Source organism: Crocuta crocuta, unplaced genomic scaffold, assembly GCF_008692635.1.
Source record: "Crocuta crocuta isolate KB4526 unplaced genomic scaffold, BGI_CrCroc_1.0 scaffold128, whole genome shotgun sequence".
In the NCBI taxonomy this organism is placed as follows: Eukaryota; Metazoa; Chordata; class Mammalia; order Carnivora; family Hyaenidae; genus Crocuta; species Crocuta crocuta.
The window spans coordinates 1,199,386-1,220,521 of NW_027532232.1; the positions used below are offsets into that span (position 1 = coordinate 1,199,386).

Below are 21,136 nucleotides of genomic sequence, written 5' to 3' on the forward strand. Positions count from 1 at the left end.
TTCTTAAAGCGAATGATGGGATAACGGAGGGGAAGGTGAATTTTTTGTCACTTGGATCTTCAACATAAAGTTACAGACCAATTTTATTTAATGGCAGAATCAAAGTCTCAAAAACAACTATTCTGGATGATTCTTTTGTTTTTCCATTAGCATCCACTACCTTGAATGTGTTTCACACATGGACCACTGATATACAGAATAGATATATTTCAAATGCAGAGTGAAAGAATTTAAAATATTTTATAATGCTCAACTCTTACAGTCATTCATTTATTACTTATTGGGAAGAAATAACAACCAACACTGGTATTTTCCCCCTTTTCACTATTTAAGTTGCAAAGAAAGAGAGGAGAGGCAGGTAACTTTCTAAAAAATAAAAGTTTGGCAAACATAACTTGGCCCACTTCATTCACCATCCTTGGATGGTCTGCTGAATAGGTTTTCCAGTACATCAATGAGTCTCCTCACGTCATAAAAACTACTGTGTGTGTGTGTGTGTGTGTGTGTGTGTGTTCGTGCGCGCACACGTATTAACCTGGCAGGAATTGAGGGTGAAGAAAGGTGAGGTATTTTTCTCATGTATATATTAAAAAGAATATAACATCTGAAACATTTCTATTATAGGACTGTATGTCTGGAGGCTGCTGGCTGGCTCAGTTAGTGGGACATGAGACGCTTGATCTTGGAACTGAGAGTTCAGGGCCTGCATTGGGTGTAGAGAGGACCTAAAAATAAATCTTAAAAATAAAACAAAACAAACTAACAACAACAAATAACTGTATGTCTGTTCCAAGTCAGAAACACAAAACTATAAAAAAAAAATAAAAAATAAAGCATGTACAGTAACAGCCATTCTTTGTAAACATATTTAGGTCTTTGTTTAATAGCTACCTGCCCCTCTCATCTTAAATGTCCTTCTATCCCTCGGTGATCTTATGGAATACCAAAAGATACTTTCACCAAGAGTCCTGTGGTGGGATTTGTAATCCCTTACTTATTACTCAATAAACAAACCTAATGCAAAAGGGCTGGCCATCAGACCGCAAACAGGCCACGTCTTATAAAAACCACATCCTTTTATAAAAGAGGAGAGGAAAAGTCCATTTAAGGTTGGCTTGATGTCAAATGACCTACCAAATACACAGACTGAAGTTTATAATGGTCACAAAGTAATACAAAGAATCTAATTGATGTTTTACAAGAAAAGCAAATGTGTATATACAGGGTAATAAGATAATGCTGAAAATAATCACTGATAATTAAGTTATTTAAATTTGTATTTTCCTCTATTTGGTCTACAATTTTTCCTGTATTTGTTCAAGATGTCCAAAATTTATTTCCCAAATCTATTTATAGTCATCAAATTAATATCTAATATATACGATTTTTTAAAAATTTCCATTGCTTTTCTGAAGTCACTGAAATGTCTTCTATAAACAAGGGGGACTCATATCAGTCTGAGGCTACCAAGAATTGAATCCAAGGGAGGGTTAATGCCTACTAGTAATTGATTGAAGCTACTAAGTACTAAGTAAGATCAAGACTGCCTATAAGAAAACCTGGCACCAGGCTTACAAAGAAAAAGGACCTTTGAGATCAATGCTATTTTACAGAGAAGAGAGAGCTGAACAATTCACCGCTTGCCAAGAAGCCTTATATATAACTGCATTAGTTTGCTAAGGCTTCCATTGCAAAATACAACAGACTGAGTGACTTACGCATCAGAAATTTATTTTCTCACAGTTCTGGAGACTAGAGGTCAAAGATCAAGGTGTCAGCGGTTTCTCCTGAGGCCTCTCTCCTTGGCTTGCAAATGGGCACCTTTTCTTTTTTTTTTTTTATTTTTATATTTTTACAAATAGTTTATTGTCAAATTAGTTTCCACATAACACCCAGTGTTCATCCCCACGAGTGAATGGGCACCTTTTCTTATGCGCCCTTACTGCCTTTACTCTGACCACCATCTCCAGTGCCCACCTAAGGCCTCATTTAACCTTAATTACCTCATTAAGACACTATCTCCAAATATTATCATACTGGGGCTTCAATATAGGATTTGGGGGAAAACAAATAGTGCATAACAAGACACTTTACAAAACCTATTATGAGGTACACATTGGGAATGAGTACATCAGACACTAGACTGTAAGCACTTTAAGGAAAGGGCCTGTATCTCTCTCACTGGTATACCAGTATTGGTACATTGCCTGCCACAGACAATGGTCAAAAAATATGGATTAGGGGCACCTGGGTGGCTCAGTCCATTAAGCATCCTGCTTTGGTTCAGGTCATGATCTCGAGGTCCATGAGTTCGAGTGCCGCATTGGGCTCTGAGCTGACAGCTCAGAGCCTGGAGCCTGCTTCAGATTCATTCATTCATTCATTCATTCATTCATTCTGTCTCTCTCTCTCTCTCACTGCCTCTCCCCCACTCATACTGTCAAGATCTGTCTCTCAAAAATAAACATTAAAAATTTTTTAAAATATGGATTAAAAAATAAAATAATGGATTTTTTTGCCTTTCAGTACACATATTACAAAATGTAATGCTGTGAAACTCGATATTTAAAAATGACCTGTCTTTAAGAATATCAAGTGCAGCAATTTACATAAAGATTACCATGGAATTAGCAAGTATAGCACAAGATTTACAAATGCATTTCAAATATTAAGTACCAAAATTTTGGAAACAATTCCCTACATTCCTAGTATTATGGTTACTAACACAACACAAAGGTGTTAGAGGAAATCCAGGGAATAAAAATAACACAGAGGTCTTTACTATCTGATAGTATTTGTTTTAAAATACCCAGAATGATAAGAGATCTAATTCAGCAGAAATGGACCATCATCTAGGAGATGGGAATAGTAAAATACATCTCTGCCCTCATATCAAACAAAATGTATTTTGTTCTGTGCCACTAATATGTTGAAATGGGTTCTATATTAAATAATCTTTTTGCAGACTCCCAAATGTTTCCGTATGACTAGGACAGATCTCTTCTGCCAGCCTTATTTACAGGGACCACAGCTTGTACATAACTGTTTTACTTAATGGACCTGAACGAAGTATGCAAATTGCTCATCGGATCTTTGGCTCAATGTTCACTTAAATGTGCTCAAAGCATAAGTTCTGCAAAAGACTAAGCACAGAAAATGACACAAATGGTGTCAATTTGGTAGTTCAATAAACTGTGATAGGCTTAACTATTACAGGCTTCTTAAGTCTAAGGACTAAGCTACTCATTACTGGAACAGATGCCTCCCAGATCATCCTAACTTAAAATCTGAACACCCTGAAAGCCTAGCACGTTCCCAGAGACCGTATCTGCTAGGTCTTTGCCTCAGTACATCCAAATGACAAAAATGTACATGATATTCTACCTATCCAAGCAGTCATAACCAGCTTATCTCTACAAGCTAAATTCATGATAACTATTTAGATAGCAAGGAAGCCTTCCTAGAAGATGTCACTTTCATGTCTGTAGAAATTCTGCCATTACATGGATCAAACAATTTTCACTGTTCAGTTTCTACTAAACATGTGCAAATGTAGCATATTTCCTCTCAATAGTGCTTCTCTTCTAGTAGCTTAAACAGTTTTCTCCTCTGGTACCCATTCAGGTTGTACTAAACATCACCAATAAACTCTAGAATTAGAAAGAACATAGACCAGAATTTCTCTTGGCCAAATATCTGTCTCCTAGTGAGGTGGTAAAGAGTCTGTTCATTACACCTCTCACTATCTTTTCTGCTTCCCGGCGGTGGCTTCTTTCCAGAGACTCCAAGCAGCTGTTCTCGTAAAACTAAAAGCTCGGAGAGGCTCAGCTTCCCCCCAAGACTAATACTACAGAAAAGTTCAAGTTATTTTCTCACCTACAATTGTACACAAATAGTAACCTGTGGGAAATGTACAACTCCTCTATCATCAATTAGATACAATTCCAGATGTAGCTGGCCTTGAAACACTCTATTGTAAGGAGAGCCCACTGAGCAAAGTGGAACAAACATTTAGGACACAGAGAGATGCCAGGACTCATCTAACACCTAACCCTATAGGGTTTAAAGGCAGACCAGAGTAAAAATAAATGCTTCTAGATCCTTAAGGGCACAACACACCATACAATGTGGGAGAAAATGACAGTGGATGCCACTATGGTTCCCAGGATGCTTCTCTGAAGCCTGCTCTTTCAGAAGTCTTTCCCATGAAATGGGTTATTGTACATTAGACTGAGAAGCCACCACAGAGAAACATTTGCTTCTCGTTAAAGGACTGCTGAGAAGAGCTGTTGAACATGACAATGTCTGCACTTCAGGGAAGGCCATCCAACACCTGAGCACTGTGGCCTGAAGAACTGGAACTATTAACTAGAAGAAATGCACAATGTCGAATTCACCCCTGGAGAGTTATCCAAAGGTGATGTTCCACTGATGTTTTCTAGGTTTTAAGCGGGAGTCCACCACCTAGTTAGTCAACAACTAGAAGCTTTTGGACTTTTTTTTTCCTTCTATTTTGTTTCACTAGGGTAGTTAGTGCTGCTTAGTCTCCTGAGCAGGGATAACTATCAACAGTGTTCACATACTTCTCTCATTGACCACATAACACGCTCACTTCACTGAGGCTTAACATCAGGCAAAAAGTGTGTGTGTGTGCGTGCATGCGTGTGCGCGCATACACACACCCATGTGCTGTGCACACAAATGCATGTATAAAAAAACATGGAGCAAATGTAAATAATCATACATATGTATACACATATGCAAACATACATATAATAATACATATAAATATCCACAAATTTAAATGTGTGTGTGTGAGTGTGTGTGTATATATATATATACACATACATACATATATACATATGTATATATATGTACATATGTATATATGTATGTATATATGTGTGTATATACATATGCCATGCTAACTTGGAAACCATGTTCTGGTCACATGAAAAATGGACATGCTAGTTAGAAAACAAAACGAAATGGCCTACAGAATGAAGTAAAACAGGAAGTTAAAATGCCTACACTAACTGCCACGAAGCACAGTCACACGGCCCAGCGCTCATCATTTCAGGAGGCTTTTCCAATTTAGTAGTAACATTTCATCTATTACCCTAACTCGTATTTAAAAACATACTCAAAAATCATTTCATAGGGGAAATTACAAAGGAAAAATTACAAGCATGAAACAAGCAATGGAGAGAATAGTAAATAGTTACCAGGGACTGTCTTATTCATTATAAACTGATGTTTTAACTTTTTCCAATGCACACATATTTCTATAGTTAAAGATGGAAATCTAGAGAATAGGGCACCTCCGTGGCTCAGTTGGTTAAACATCCCACTCTTGACTGCGGCTCAAGTCTCATCTCACAGCTTCCTGAGTTCAAGCCCTGCATCTGACTCCAGGGTGACAGTGAAGAGCCTGATTGGGATTCTCTCTCTCCCCCTCTCTCTTTGCTCCTCCCCACTCTCTCTCTCACAATAACTAAACTTTTAAAAAAATGTTTTTTAAATAAAATAAAATTAAAATTAAAAAGATATCTAGAGAAAATCATTTTTAATTCACAAAAATAAACTTACAGTTCTCACAACAAAATTATTTTAAAGAAAAGAGCTTTGAGTATGACAATGAGAATATATGATAAATCTCTTAAATGCTAATGACAAAACATGGGAGTCCTGGTTAACTGCATGATTTTATATCCTTCTGTATAACAAAAGATGTACCTTACCCATAATACCTTAATGAACAGAAAGGATATATTGCAATGACACATTTGTTAGCACCCCAACCATCGAAGGCATAAAATCATAGAGGCAAAAAAAAAAAAAAATATACTGGCACATGAGCTATACGGAAAGAATGAGATTAATGAAAATAGCAGTTCTAACTGGGTGTACAAGGACATACCAAATAAGCATCTGGGAGTCATAAGGAAGAAGGGAAAAAATGAGTGACAGAGTTCAAGTTTAGCCTATGTAGAAAAGGAACTCAATTGAGGCTGAGGACCAGAAAAGAATCAGAAAACAGAGCCCACACGCATGCGCCTGCTAATGAGTTCACATTAGGGCAAGAGGTTCCCAGGATCTAGAAAGCACCAAAGTCCAACACTGACCTCCAGCAACTGCCAGCATGACCTATAATCGCTACCCCCAAGCTAGTCTCACAGGAGAGAGGAGGAAACACCATCTGAAAAGCACTTTGTGTCCATTTTCAAGGAGCCCATCCTCAAGGAGGGGTAAGGTGATATTCTTAAGTAATAAGAAAAAACAATACAAATACTAGAAAAAAGCTCCTGGTACCTGGGCAAGCGAAGGGAGCCCTCCTTCACAAGAGGCCATGGTGGTATTGGATCTTAAAGGATGATAGGGAGTTTGCAAAATGAATAAATAAAAATCTATTCATGCAAAAAAAAAAAAAGTCATTTTTAATTCTATCCACCATTAATAGACCTGGGAGAGGAGGCCAGAGAAAAAACCATGGTATATATAAAAACACACTGGTTTGGTTTTTTTTTTTTTTTTTTTTGCTGTTTATTTAAAGAGAGTGCATGTGCATGCACACAAGTTGAAGAGAAGGAGGAGAAGGAGGAGGAGGAGGAGAGAGAATCCCAAGCGGGCCTCAACACAGAGTCCAATGTTGGGCTCAAACCCTGAGATCATGACCTGAGCCAAAACCAAGAGTCGGACGCTTAACCGACTGAGCCATCCAGGCACCCCAGAAACACACTATTTAAAAAATAAATAAATAAATGGGGCCCCTCAGTGACTCAGTCAGTTAAGAGCCCAACTTCAGCTCAGGTCATGATCTCACAGTCCATGTCTTGGGACATGCCCTGTGTTGGGCTCTGTGCTGACAGCTCAGAGCCTGAAGCCTGCTTAGGATTCTGTGTCTCCCTCGCCCCTACCCTACTCACACTCTCTCAAAAATGAATAAACATTAAAAAAAATAAATAAAAAGGGCCAGGACTAGCCCTTCAGAGTGAGCTGTAGGAATAGCATTAAGGTGATTTCAAAATTTCAAAGTGGTTATCAAAAACCATGTTTCCCTGGAAATCTCTCAAACAGGAATATAGTACTCAGATATTAACGGGATTAAAACAATGGTTGATACCAAACATATTAAAGTAAATTAATCAACTACACCTAAAAATGGCTTGGACGGCATTTCTCTTCTTTGAAGGTGTTACACTGGAGAACAAAATTAGGTAAAGATCCCACTGAATAGAAAAATGGGTGAAAAAGAAAACAAAAAGAAATTACATAATATAAATTTCCTAACTTGGGGTTGAGCTTCACCTCAAATAACTAGGTAAAAAGAAACTTACAGAATCCTGGAGTACACAATTTATAAAGGAAAAGGGTGATACAACAAAATTATTATTGGAGCAAATTGCCTTCTAGCAGATTTCTACAGCATCTAAAACTTCAATCTGAGGGCAATACTAATCACTAACACAAGATCAGTTTAATTCCTGGAGCAAGTCAGATTCTGTCTCTGTCTCTCTCTGCCCCTCCCCCACTTGCTCCCTCTCTCAAAAATAAACATTAAAAATTATTTTTGTAAATGAAGATATTCTTTAAGAAGTCAAACTCCTAGAAACCTGATATATGGTTCATCTCTAACCTCATCCCAGGTAAGTGAATGTCTGTTAGAGTCTTTATTTCTTGGCTTTTTTTTTTTTTTTAACGTAACTCAGATCTCTCCAAATACCTTTGAAGACTCTGGTTAGCATGGTGACCTCAAGTGGAGAATAAATAATCTACACAACAGGAAGTAAGCAGAATCCTTCAAACACACATCCTTATGTTTGTTCACTTACAACATATTTCAGGATGAAAAGGACATTTACTGAAAGAGAAAGCTGGGCCAGGCAGATAGTTACAGAAAAGTTAGATACTAACTACAGTTCTATCTACCTACCTACCTAAGCACTTAGTTTCTATCCCCAGATTAAACTCAGTATATAAAAGGCTGGGGCAGGTAGGCATAAAATGACCAAGACCTGTAACCAAGAAAATTACTGAAACTTCATAAGGTATTAAACAGGAAATAACACATTTAAAACTTTACTTTTAAACTGCCTTCAATCTTCTTTAGCCATTTAAAATAAATTGCATAACCTGTCACAAACATTGCAGGGGAAAACTAATAAACAAACATTCAAAATAGTCTTACCCCTTCATGGAACCTCAAGAAATACCTACTCATCAGAAGTCCTTAGCATAGATTAAAGTTAAATTACCAATTTTATATAAGACACTTATACTGTGCAGCAGCCTCCAAATCTGTGTGTTGGTGTAACAGTCTTGATTTCACCCCTTCATTTCCATTCTTCACAAATCTTCACATCTACAGAAGGAAGGTTTTAGCAAGTGTGCACAGCACCAGACAAAGCTGCTTCTGGCCCTTGCTTACTTGCTGAAATCGCAAGCCATACCACTGTCTTCCATCCCAGACCCTGAAGGCTGCCCTATGTGGTTTTCTAGGCCTCTCACTTTTGTTAAGATCAGGAACTCAAACTGAAGCTCAAAGTTTCCTTTTTTTTTTTTTTTACTTTTTCTTGGAAAAGTAACACAAAACAGAATACTACAAACAAAAAAGATCACAGCTTCTGTTACAAGAACCACAAAAATCTTACTCTACCTTTCCTCAGTACTTATTAACAGAGCAGCTTTTTACAATGGTTAATGGCTCCAGAAAGCCACGAATTATCCTGGAAGTATATATGAAAGTACATTTCAATAACCTAAAGAAAAGTTAGTTTGATTTTTTTTTTAATGTTTTTTATTTATTTCTAGGAGAAGAAAAGTTAGTTTGGAAATGAGACTTACCTAACCATCTCAGGCCATGTCACAATTAGATACAGTTTTCTCCATATATACAAACTCACCAGTGTTCAATTTTCATGGCAAGCAAATAAATCCTTGGTCTATGTCAGACATGAGACTTTTTCAAATCAGATTTGATGTGGGAAACAAAGGCAGAAGGAAATGGCAGATAAAATTAAATTTCCTTATAACCATTGACAAATGCTTGAGGCAGGCAGAATATAACACTCCTCCAGGAACTCCCTACAGTCTTACTGTTAATGCTTTGCTAGAGGGAAAAACCACCTTAGCCTGACCATCACTAGGCCTCCAGGACCCTTGTGAGTCTTCTTCAGCATAGGAAAATCCTTTTGGAAACTTCTTTACTTCTCCTGACCTCCAAGTATATAATCAGTCACTCCTCATAATCCTGGGGCAGCTCTTCCTGCACATGGGTCCTGTCCCCGTGCTTTAATAAACCACCTTTTTGTATCAAAGCGATCTCAAAAATTCTTCTGGAGCCCCACTCCTACCCCCTGCAACTGGCTCAGAGCCAGTTGAAATCAGTACCCAAATGACTTAAAACCCAATGGGGGGCCCTTTCCTAGGAAATGAGCTCTAAGGACTGTATGTGTTGGAATGTCATTTACATCATAATGGATCTCTATCTTTACTGTTTTCTTGTCATTGTCCTCTAAGGACTATTTACGTTACAGAATTGGGTAATTTCATCTTGTAAAACTTTCCTGTGTTTTCCATGGGTTAAAAACAGCAGGTTCTTCATGGCCTTCTCAGCAAGGCAAATTCACTCCCTGCGATGGCACCCACTGTCGTCTAGAATGCAGTGGGGAAGTGTGGGGACCTTTACGGCAGGTGGTAATGATAGTCATTTTGTTCGAGGTATGCCTCAGGTTGGTTTGACACCAGAAAACTCTGACATATCCTGCATGTGGGACACAGCCTGGAGTCGGGATGCAGGGAGGGGGATTTTCTTGATAATGGACCCTCTGTCTTTAGTTCCCAATGACTCTCCTTTAGAATGCCTTTTAACCCACTGGAAACAAGTCAGATGGCAACATTTGAGAAAGGACTGATGGGTAATGTTGCATAGCCTCAGTATCTTAATTAGATCTCCTCTGCAGGAAACAGGGCAAATGGGATAGAGGTATCCTAGATCCAGGCCTTCATAACTCTAAATCCGAACCCAGACCTAAGAGTCTCCTGCAGAACCAGACTCATAAACTCCCTCCTAACATTCTGGATGGTAATAATTTAAATAGGCCTCCTCCTAACAGAACCCAGGTTCCTAGAAGAAACATAGCCCATCCCTAATTATCTCAACCTCTCACTGTTCTTCCTTCCTAACACGTGTGGGGGTCTTTCCCACATTCATTTCCCAGGTTACTGGCGATGGTAATTGGAGCCAATTGTGTTTAGTCTACCTCAGGACAAGGACTTGAAGGAATATTCCTAAGCATCTGCTAAAACTCCCTTTGTTTCAAGGAAGTTCCCTGTCTTCTCCTGCCCGACATGGACGGCCTAATTCCACTTTGCTGGAAAAAAAACAAAACATGGTCATCTGTCTGAGCTAACAAGGTTTAGAACCAGAAATCCTCTTTCTCGGACTTCTGGTGGCACCTCACCTCTTCTGCCTACCCCTCCTCCTCTTCCTGTTTCCACACCACCTTGGGAATGGCCCGTATAACTGGTTTCTGTACCACCCTCGGTGCCTCAGGCACCACTGGCTCCTCCTCTGACCCTCAATGTCAGGAGCAAAGAGCACCCTACTTGGGACTGTCCACTTCAGATTTCTCCACCGGCGCCCTAGGTAAAAACCAACAAAGGGGAACAAATTAGTTGTCTATTAAGTGGACCCAAGTGGAACGTAATTTGGTATTTATGTTTGTTGGCTTAATGAAAAATAGAGCTATCAGCATTAAATATATTAAACTTTTTATTCTATCTACATTTGCTGACGGCCAAATGAGCCATTATCCCTTTTGCAATTTGTTAGCAAAAAGGTGACTTAAAATGATGGTTAATTCAGTCTCAAAAGTTTTCATGGGTAATCGTTAAGACAGCTTTCGAAGTTTTTGGTAATCTGAAAATTTAAAGTTTTGCTTGGATGACAAACTGGAATTGAATCCACTGGACATTTAAGTCTTTTCCAAATGAGATAAAATACTAAGGCACTGATTACTGAATGTTGGTTTGTGTTTCTGACCTACTGCAGAGAAACTAAAGATATCTGGGTCTGATGGTAAACTTGCTTTGTGCATTATAAATAACTTTCTGAGGTTTTAAACAGACTTCCCAAGATTTAAATTGTAATTTTATTAAATTGTAATGAAGTCTTTTTGACCAGGTAGTCCTTTTTATTTAGTATGTTAAGTTACTCTGAAAGCACGGTGAAATAACGATAAATCTTTGGTTACGTTTGAGTAAATGCTGTAACTATTCTGGGGATTATATGCAATTCCTAAGGTTTTAATATATTTAAATATCAAATATAAAATATATTTATTTTAATATTATCCATCAAGTGATATTCTAATTACTGAAATGTTATGTGTCACAAATAACTGGATTTCTTGCCAGAGATATTTTAATCTCTCATCAGATCTTTAACTGCGTCCATTTTTGAGTCTTTTTGTCATTTATAGTTTTTGTGACTCTTGTTTGAAATACTGCTGGTTCTCTAATGTTTGCTCTTCCATATTAAGGAAACTTTCTCTTAAGATACCCATGATATACAGGAGCACCTGGGTGGCTCAGTTGATTGAGCATCCGACGTCTGCTCAGATCACAATCTCATGGTTCGTGGGCTCAAGCCTCGCATCAGGCTCTGCTGACAGCACGGAGTATAGACTCAGTATAGACTCAGACATGACCAGGCAGCCTTAAGGAGCTGAGGTTGACTTTCTGAAACACGCAGCCTATTGGAACTGCTGGCCTGTACCTTGCTTGCAGAGTTCCCCCGGGTGAGTAAAGAATATCACTTCCTGGCAGGTGCAGGAACCTCAGGATACTTTGGGGACCTTGAGAAGAGGAATTCATTCAAACTTACAGATACTAGAGGCATGCCTGATGGCAAGCACTTGGCTCCAGGCCTGGACAGGCTTTAGTGCAAGTTCAATCTAGATGTTCCTTATGAAAAAGCTCCAGCAAAGCAAATTTTTAAAAGATATATATGATCTATCACTTCTCTTGCTGAGTTTATGTAAATAATTTGGCCAGGTTTGTGAAAATTAGACTTGTTTTACAAACAAATTCGTCTTTATTTTGTATGACTCTCCAAACTAAGGTTTCAAATCTTCTTCCCAAAAGCCTTTTCTTACTGCAGACCTATCAATAAATGGATAAGGAATGCTCTGTTAAATTAGGTCAGCTTAATTCATAAATCTCTAAATGAACATGCAAGCCATATCCTCCCTAAATCTGATCTGACTGTTACTAGCAACTCACCCCATGTAAACCCAGAAGACCTGGTTTATTTAAAGGATTAGAAATCTAATGCAGCAAGGGATTTAACTCCTAAATGGAAAAGCTCCTACCAGGCCATGTTATGCACTCCCACTACAGTAAAATTAGGAGGACATTCCTCATGGACTCATATATCAAGAATTAAACCAGAACCGTCCTCATAAGAGACTAGTATGTCAGCTGACATGCCTTCTTACTCCTGTGTACCTGTGGAAGATCTCAAATTTCTCTTCAAAGGACAATGAAGAACAGAATGAGAATCCTGATTAACTATTAAGGGTCTTTTATTTAGCATTCTCTTTCTCATAATATTAACCTTATTTTATGGTCTTTTCCAGTGTCTCCCTGCCTAGTGCAAACGCTCTTTCACTGCCACAACTTCTGGCTCACAGATGACCCTTTCTACTCAAGAAGGTTCACAGAGGTTTTCTCCCTTGGACTGGCTGTCTCTGTCTTTGCAACTCCTGTACATAAATCCCCCGACCTGACCAATGTTAACCCATCAGTAGGGACACCTCTATGCCCCTATTCAACACAAAGAAGTTACAGATGGGAAGATCTTCCACTCTCAGCAACCTTAAAGATTTAAGGATCAAAACTGTTCAAGGGGAAATGACATGGGAAACAAAGGCAGAAGGAAATGGCAGATAAAATTAAATTTCTTTATAACCTGCAGCCCATGACAAATGCTTTGAGGCAGGCAGAGAATAACATTCCTCCAGGACCTCCCTACTGCCTTACTGTTAATGCTTTGCTAGAGGGAAAAACCACCTTAGCCTGATGATAGCTAGGCCTCCGGGATCCTGTGAGTCTTCTTCAGCATAGGAAAATCCTTTTGGAAACTTCCCCTTGCCTCTACCTCCCCCAACTCCAAGGATATAATCAGTCACCGAGTTCTCACAATCCTGGGGCAGCTCTTGCTGCACAGGGGGGTCCTGTCCCTGTGCTTTAATGAAAACACCTTTCTGCACCAAAGATGTCTCAAGAATTCTTTCTTGGGCTATCAGCTCCAGTTCCGCCCTCTACCCCCCACCCACTACCAATATCCCACCATCATTCCAAAACCACATCAAATTCACTGCAGAAAAACTAATGCAGTTAGAAACTTCACTAACCTCAACAGTCTACATCATTTTACACTATGGACAAAATAGGACCCTTAACTTCTCTGAACTATGAGACTTCCTATGATGTAGTTTTCCTTACCTAAGGTTTCCAGCAGTTCCTATCAATGACTGTTTCATCTGTTTTTAATACATGCAGTAAAACATAGCTGTTCACACACTATCCTAAAAATATAATGAGATCTGATAATAAGTTCAGATAAAAAGGATATGCCTAATCAGTTTACTTTGGTATTTATTAGCAGTATGAATCATATGAAGTTTACTTTTTAAAAAATGTTTATTTATTTTGAAAGAGAGAGACAGTACATGCAAAACTGAGCACGAGCAGGCGAGGGGCAGAGAGAGATGAAGAGAGAGAATCCCAAGCAGGCTCCACACTGTCAGTGCAGAGCCCTATGCGGGGCTTAATCTCACAAATCACTGTGAGATCATTACCTGAGCTGAAATTAAGAGTCAGACGCTTGGGCGCCTGGGTGGCTTAGTTGGTTAAGCGTCCGACTTTCGCTTAGGTCATGATCTCGCGGTTCGTGGGTTCNAGACGCTTAACCAACTGAGCCACCCAGGCACTCCTCAAATTCACTCTTTCATTTGTTATAATTACTAAGCAACTATGTGCCAGACACAGCCCTAGGCACTGAAGTGACCCCTCCCTCCCCCCCCAAAAAAGACCTTTCCTTTTTTTATGGCCCCTGAGTAACTACCTAATGACACCCAAATGAGAAGTGCTATGCAAGTGAAGCTACTGGTTATATAACCTGCCAGCTTTCAGGGCGATGTTGGCACAATAACAATGTGACACTTTCAGTTGGCTCACATAAAGATAAGTAAATTCAGAATAAAGAATTTTCACACCAATCACATAGGATAATAAAAATTCCTTACACAAAATCATCCACAATGATCTTTTCCCTCTAGTGTCACAAAGATCATTGTCCGCACATGCGAGCTTACTGATCTAAAGGTTTGCATTCCAAGACGTGAGAGCTGGATGCTGAGAATAGTAGAGAATTTGGTGATTAGAGAGAGTCACCTGGAATACGCGTCAGCATATCAACAATCACGAGGCTCTGTCTACCTAATCTGGCCTCTAACTTACATTGGTAACCTTAGCAGAAGTATCCCTTTGGGGGAAAAAAGTCAAGATTTCATGGAAAAGCACAGGTTCAAAACACCAAATGGTATTTAACACTATTTTCTAGCCTAGGGTTAATCCTATATAAATGAAAGAATGATGTTAAAAAAATTAGTTAATAAAGCCTGTTTTTTAAATGAACACTCATAGTAGCATGAATTCTGTAAAACTACTGCATGCTCCTATTTTTCAGCATTCTCTAAAGATTCTAATATGTGGTTAAAATGTTTTTTTTTTTTTTTTTTTTTTACTTTTTCAAATTTTGTTACNAGGATGAGTGAGGCTTGAGGCTGCTTTTTCCTGTCCCTGGTGCCAAAACTATTCACGTGTCAACAAACACTTGGGAAGTTCTCAGGATTAACACCCACGTGGTGGATCAGAAATGCATTATAATGATGTTACATTTTAACTCTGTCCATGGGGATCCATGCTGCAGAAGCCACGTGTGGAAACTGGTTAAGAAAAGATTTATTCTGGTAATTCAATAACTAAAGCACTTTGCTAGGAATTACACTTTTTGGAATAATTAGATTACAGAATATTTAATAGTCATGTTTGTCCTCAAAGAAGTAAGAAAGTAAAGAAACGTGAACGCTAAGGGAAATTACCTTTGCTCCAAAGATGACGAACGCATTTGTCCAGAGGCTGATTCAGAACCACAAGGCAGTATTTCAACTTCCCTGTGGGGGGGGGAAAAAAGCAAGAAAGAAATAAGTAGGTAAAATCCTTTGTTCCTCTCATTTGAGTCTGGAATTACACTCTACTAATCCAGACTTTTTTTTTTTAATACTTATTTTGAGACAGAGACACAGAGAGAGAGAGAGACAGGGAAGTGATTTTTTCTTTTCTTTTTAATACTTATTTAGAGACAGAGACACACACAGACAGAGAGAGAGAGAGAGAGAAAGTGACAGAGAAAGAGAGGGAGACAGTATCCCAAGCAGGTTCTGTGCTGTCAACACAGACCCCACTGGAGGGGGTTCCATCTCACAAACCATGAGATCATGACCTGAGCAAAAACCAAGAGCTGGATGCTTAACTGAATGAGGCACCTAGTTGCCCCAACGAATCCAGACTTTCAGTCTACACAGAGCTGAATTTAGGACACAGCTAATTTCTTATACTCTAATTTTAAAAGACACTATATGTTCAACTAGATCTACTTCATTCAATGTCTACCACATTACTATATTGCCTAGAACTTGATTATAAAAACAATTGGGTAGGTTTCTTTCTGTAGGGGGTGAGGGGGAAAAAGACTCTTAAAATGACATCCTCATGAGATATCACCCCTTTGACACAACTACTTTTCTACCCGGCTGGTACAGCATCCTCCTGACAGTAGTTTCCAGGTGGGGATGTGCCTGGGCAATGTGTGTCCTCACATTCATTTGTATTTATTGATATTCTCTTCCCCACCATGCCTCTCTCCTCCCCAAACTCTGCGTGTGTCTGCAGAGAATTCAATAGCTCTTTTCAGGACTCTTTTATTCCAAGTTTTTAGATGACACTCAAAAGATGAAGACACTTGAAAACACAGAGGCATGTTACTTCTCCACCAGTCATCCCAAGCCTTTTGAAACGTACTAAAAATAGTGCAAAGCAAAATGTGATCGGGCTGTCGAAGACCTGTTATTCAGCTCGGTCCAAGTGCTCCATTTCATTTTTATGAAAGAGAAATGTTTGTTTGGTGATAAGAAGAATTAATTTTTTAAGCCACCTCAGTGTTAGAAGTGGAACAAGATAAGGAAATGAAAAGGGGATGCCATCATCCACGGCACACACTATTAAGTGATTACACACCAGGCACTGGGAACACAAAGCGGACTAAGATTACAGAGTATCCGTGAGATAAAACATTTATAATAAAGAGGATTTATTCTACAATACAGTATGACACAAGTTTATGAGGAGTGCCTGGTAATAGATAAATGAGTATGGAGGGAGTTCAAAGCCCAGAAAATCAATAAGGTCTGGTGTCACCCTAGAAATCTTTGTGAAATGCACATTTCCAAACTTGATCTTAAAAGGAGAAAAGAAGCTGGGAGGAATAAAGGAAAGGGCATTCCAGACAAGGAAAAAAACACACAGGAAACTGCTATCCTTTGCCATGAGGGTTACTTCCGTGCAGAGTTTCAGAAGCAATGCCCAGACGGCAGGAACCCAAGACATTACCACTGGCATCCCAAATTTCCGAAATCCTGCTTAAGTCGACAGAGGGGTTTAAGTTGAGGCACATGGGAAGTATTTAATAGGATGCAAAACAAGTAGTAAAAGCGATGTGTGTATATTTGGTAATCACGCACCCAGAGATAAGAGCTAAGGTCAAAGAGCAGCCGAGCAGCTGGGACACTGCACAGAAAGCATGGAGAGAAAAGAACAAAGGATGGAAGCAAAATCCTACTGTTTGGCTCACCACCGCAGAGCTGAAAGACATCAACAAAGGAAATGCAGAAAGAAAAGTCAGAAAGGTACAAGAGCGAAGAGAGGATTTCCGAGAAGGTGCTGTCAAAAACGCAGCATGCGACTGAGATGTCACAGAGACTGGAGAACCAGCAGAAGCCAATGAGGAGGGAAAATCTCAAAGCAAAGTCTGAGAAGTCACAGAGGGAGCCTCGAGACAGTGAAGAGACACGGAGTTAGTAAATCAGGAGGAAAGATGCCTCTTCTTAAAAAAAATAAATAAATAAAAAGTGAACTATGAGGAATATGGGGAAATGGCAGCGAAATCAAGAGAAAGTTCTTCAAACCCAAAAACCATCTTATATTCTAAAGAGAAGAGATGTGAGAGCAAGAAGGGAAAGGCTTCCTTCCTTCCTTGAGCAGGCACGTATAGAGCACAAAGCACTCCCGTCCAGGCCCTGCTGAGTCCGCAGTGAGCAGGAGAAGCGGGTGTCCGGCGCTCCTCAGCCTTGCATCCTACTGATGAAAACAGGTATTGAGATCGAGGTACGTGAGGACATGGAGAGACACACAAATTGGAGGCAGAGGTGGAAAATGGTGCATTTGCTTATACGTGAATGAAAACAAAAGCGAGAATATGGAAGCAGTGCAGAACGTGAACAATTTTAAAACAACTGCTGTAAGAAATGGACTACAGGAGCTGATGGTCCACAATTTTAAGACTACAAATTCATTTGGGGTTAATTAGTAAATAGAGGATATCAGATACACGCATAATTTCAGGGCTTTTCTCCCACTGATTCTGCAGAGGGAGAACAAGAGTAGGCATAAGCCAGATGATACACAGTGATGACATGTGGTTTGAGAATTGGCCAAATCGCTTGTCAGGAGGGAAAGGGAATCTAGGATGCTCCTGTGGGAGGCACGACCATGAATGAGTGTGGCTGAAACCAGTAACTGCCTCAGGATGTTTTCTCTTCTTTAAAAACAGAATCCTGAAGGGTGTTTTCATTTGGTTTCATTATTGGGCTTTGTTTTGTTTTGCTCTTTTTTGTTTTACTGGGCACATTACTGTCCAGGTGAAAAACTACATATCCCGGATTCCTTTGTAACAAAGTGTGGTGTTAAGATTAAGTCGAGCCAAAGAGATGTAAAGTAGACCTTTGTTTTTTTTGTTTTTTTTTTGTTTTTTTTTAATAGTTTATTGTCAAATTAGTTTCCACATAACACTCAGTGCTCATCCCCACAAGTGTCCTCCTCCATGCCCATCCCCCCCTCCCCCCACATCCATCAGTCCTCAGTTTTTGTCAGCATTCAAGAGTCTCTCATGGTTTGCCTCTCTCCCTTTCCCCCACCATTTCCGCCCTTCTTCTCCCCCTTGTTCCTCCGTCAAATTCCTCCTAATCCTCCTATACGACAGATGAATGGATCAAGACCTTTGTAAGTTACTTATAGGGAGTCTCCTCAAAATAGAGGTGGCTCGGGGTGCCTGGGTGGCTCAGTCAGTTAAGCATCTGACTTGGGCTCAGGTCATGATCGTGCAGCTCCCCGCATCGGGCTCTCTGTTGTTAGGGCCTGGAGCCTGCTTCAGATCCTCTGCCCCCGCCCCCCGCCCCTCCCCCATTTACTCTGTCTTTCAAAATAAGTACACTTTAAAAAAAAATGGAGGTGGCTCTATCCTCTGCTTCTTTTCTCCCATCCTGCCTTCTGGATCAAGGATTGAAGAATTGCTGAATAAAATTTTAGCAGCCACCTGTGATCATCAAAAGAGTAACAGTCTGATGATGGAGGCTGGGTCCCCCATGACTCCATGAAGCCTCAATTCCACCACTTCATTGCCTGCCTACAAGTTCTTTTATGTGAAGAAAACTAGACCTCTATTTCAAGTCATTATTTTCTGGGGTTTCCCTATTCTACAGAGAGAAACTAAATTTTAATTAACAGAAGGATCATGGTCAAGGCTGTGTTAAGACAATCTAAACAGGAATTGGGGAGCACTTTCAAGAGGAATAGGCATGCATCGCAATGGAGGAAGGAAAACTTTAACCCACTCATTCATTCAATGTGGACGGAACATCAATCTAAGAAATTCATACCCTGGCACATGGTAAGTGTTCAATGTTACCGGCAAAGAGTTAGTAATTTGGATAAACCAATGGTCCTTTAATGTTTGACAAGGTCTACACTGCTAAAGAAGGTATTCAACAATACAATATGTATATTTAAATAAATGAATGAAACCATCTCTGTCACAGATTCTTTGATATGTAAACTCATCCCTTAAAGAGAAAAGTTTATTAACCACATTACCGCCCCTCTACACCAATATTTTCACTAAGGTGGTATCTATGAAGTTGTTTTTGAAAAGAATGACACAGGATGAAAATATACGATACAGTTAAGATTTACAAGTTGTTAATAATCAAGAATTAACCATTTAAGCAACTTCACATTATTTATGTTAAGCCAATTCTATCTACAGGTACCCAAGTACTGAGATCCAATATTCTTTTCTTTTCTCATCTACTGTCCCCTGGAACTTTAACTCAATGAAGTCAGTTTGGCATTCTATCACCCTCGAAGCCTTATTAAAGCAAAGGCAACAGAAAAAGTAGCATCCAGAACTACCTACTGTAACTACAGTTTATGGGAGTCTATCTCAAAGCAGACACTCTAAAATCTGGAACTCCACAGCACTCTGGAGTACTAAATCACGGGATACTGCCTTTGGCTCTAAATTTGGAAATGTTTATATAAAGAAAGTCAGCAACATGGAAGTAAATCGAGAGTATTATTTCAAGTATTTGCCCAGCTATCACACTGATGGATATGCAAACAGATTTAAGAGAAAGTCTGGGAAGAACTTCCTCGTTATGCTGCAATCTCAAAGAGAAATCTAAGAGCAGAGAACACGATTTCAAGAGTAAGAGAACTTCCTCTTTATATAATGCACTCCATTTTGAAGAACAGAGAACATCGACTGGTCTCAACTCTTCAAAGTCAGAAGTACTAGAACTGCTTTTTCAAAAGGGTTTCAACTAGGGCAGAAGATGGAAAGTCCCTGATCCTGGATATATCAAAACCAAATTGCTCCAAAGGTACCTGGAAATCCTGAATTAAGTACAGAGAGAAATTTCCAGACAATAGGAATCCAAGGAGACAGGACAATTAAATATAGCATGGTATGTGAAAGGGACTCAGGAACAGAAAATTAACACTAGGCAGAAACTAAGGAAATCTGAACAGATGATACAACTAATAATAAGCTAATAATAATGTGTTAAGACTGCTTCATTAATTATACAAATGTACCATGCTAAAGTAAAATGTTAATATGAGAAATATTGATCATGGGTGGGGGAATTATAAGGAACCTCCTTTACTATTTCAATTTTTCTGTAAATATAAAGCTGCTTTAAAAAAATAAAGTCTACAAATGTTTTAAATTCCTAGAGCATGGGATAAAACAGAACTAAAAACTATCCCATAAAATAATGATTCAGCAATTACTCCAACAAGGTCATTAGAGCCCAAAGTCTGTCTGGACTATAGGTATAAAGTCAAGAAAAAAGCCCACTGCAACAGAAGGCAAAGATAATTCTATTTCATTTTGGAAAATTATATCAAGATTTTTTTTTAATTAACAAAGTAAAGCAAGGACAGTAGAGCAGCAAATGCTAAGAAATCCAATTTCTTTTTATTTCAGAGCTCCAAAATGAAAATTAGATTTTTTCAAATCCAATTTATGTAAACAGAAAAAGAAAACATTTCACCAATTTCCCCCACCACCCACACCCACCTCTGGCACCACCAATCTGTTCTCTGCACCTGTAAAGTTTTGTTTTATTCTAGATTTCATATAAAGAAGACACCATACAGGATTTTTCTTTCACGGACTTATTTTATTCAGCATAATGTCCTCAAGGTCCATCCACATGGCAGCAAATGGCAAGATTTCATTCTATCTTATGGATGAATAATTTTACTATGTATTATATATTTTATATGTTATAAATACATAAATACACACACACCCCAAAATATCTTTATCTATTCATCCACCAATGGATACTTAGGTTGCGTTCATACCTTGGCTATTGTAAATAATGTTGCAATAAACATGGAGGTGTTTCCATCTGTTTTAAATTATAAATTAGTATTTTTGTTGTCT

General features: G+C 39.0%; 1 protein-coding gene across 4 annotated transcripts in view; it reads right to left on the reverse strand.

The window, feature by feature from the left end:
- The window catches only part of TPK1 (thiamin pyrophosphokinase 1), a 329,289-nt gene that overhangs the window by 244,465 nt on the left and 63,688 nt on the right, over positions 1-21,136 (reverse strand). For all 4 annotated transcript variants that reach the window (XM_077778002.1, XM_077778004.1, XM_077778005.1 and 1 more), the window contains exon 2: positions 15,171-15,242. In XM_077778002.1, the coding sequence (XP_077634128.1) occupies positions 15,171-15,242 (72 nt within the window). The remainder of the gene's footprint in view (positions 1-15,170; positions 15,243-21,136) is intronic.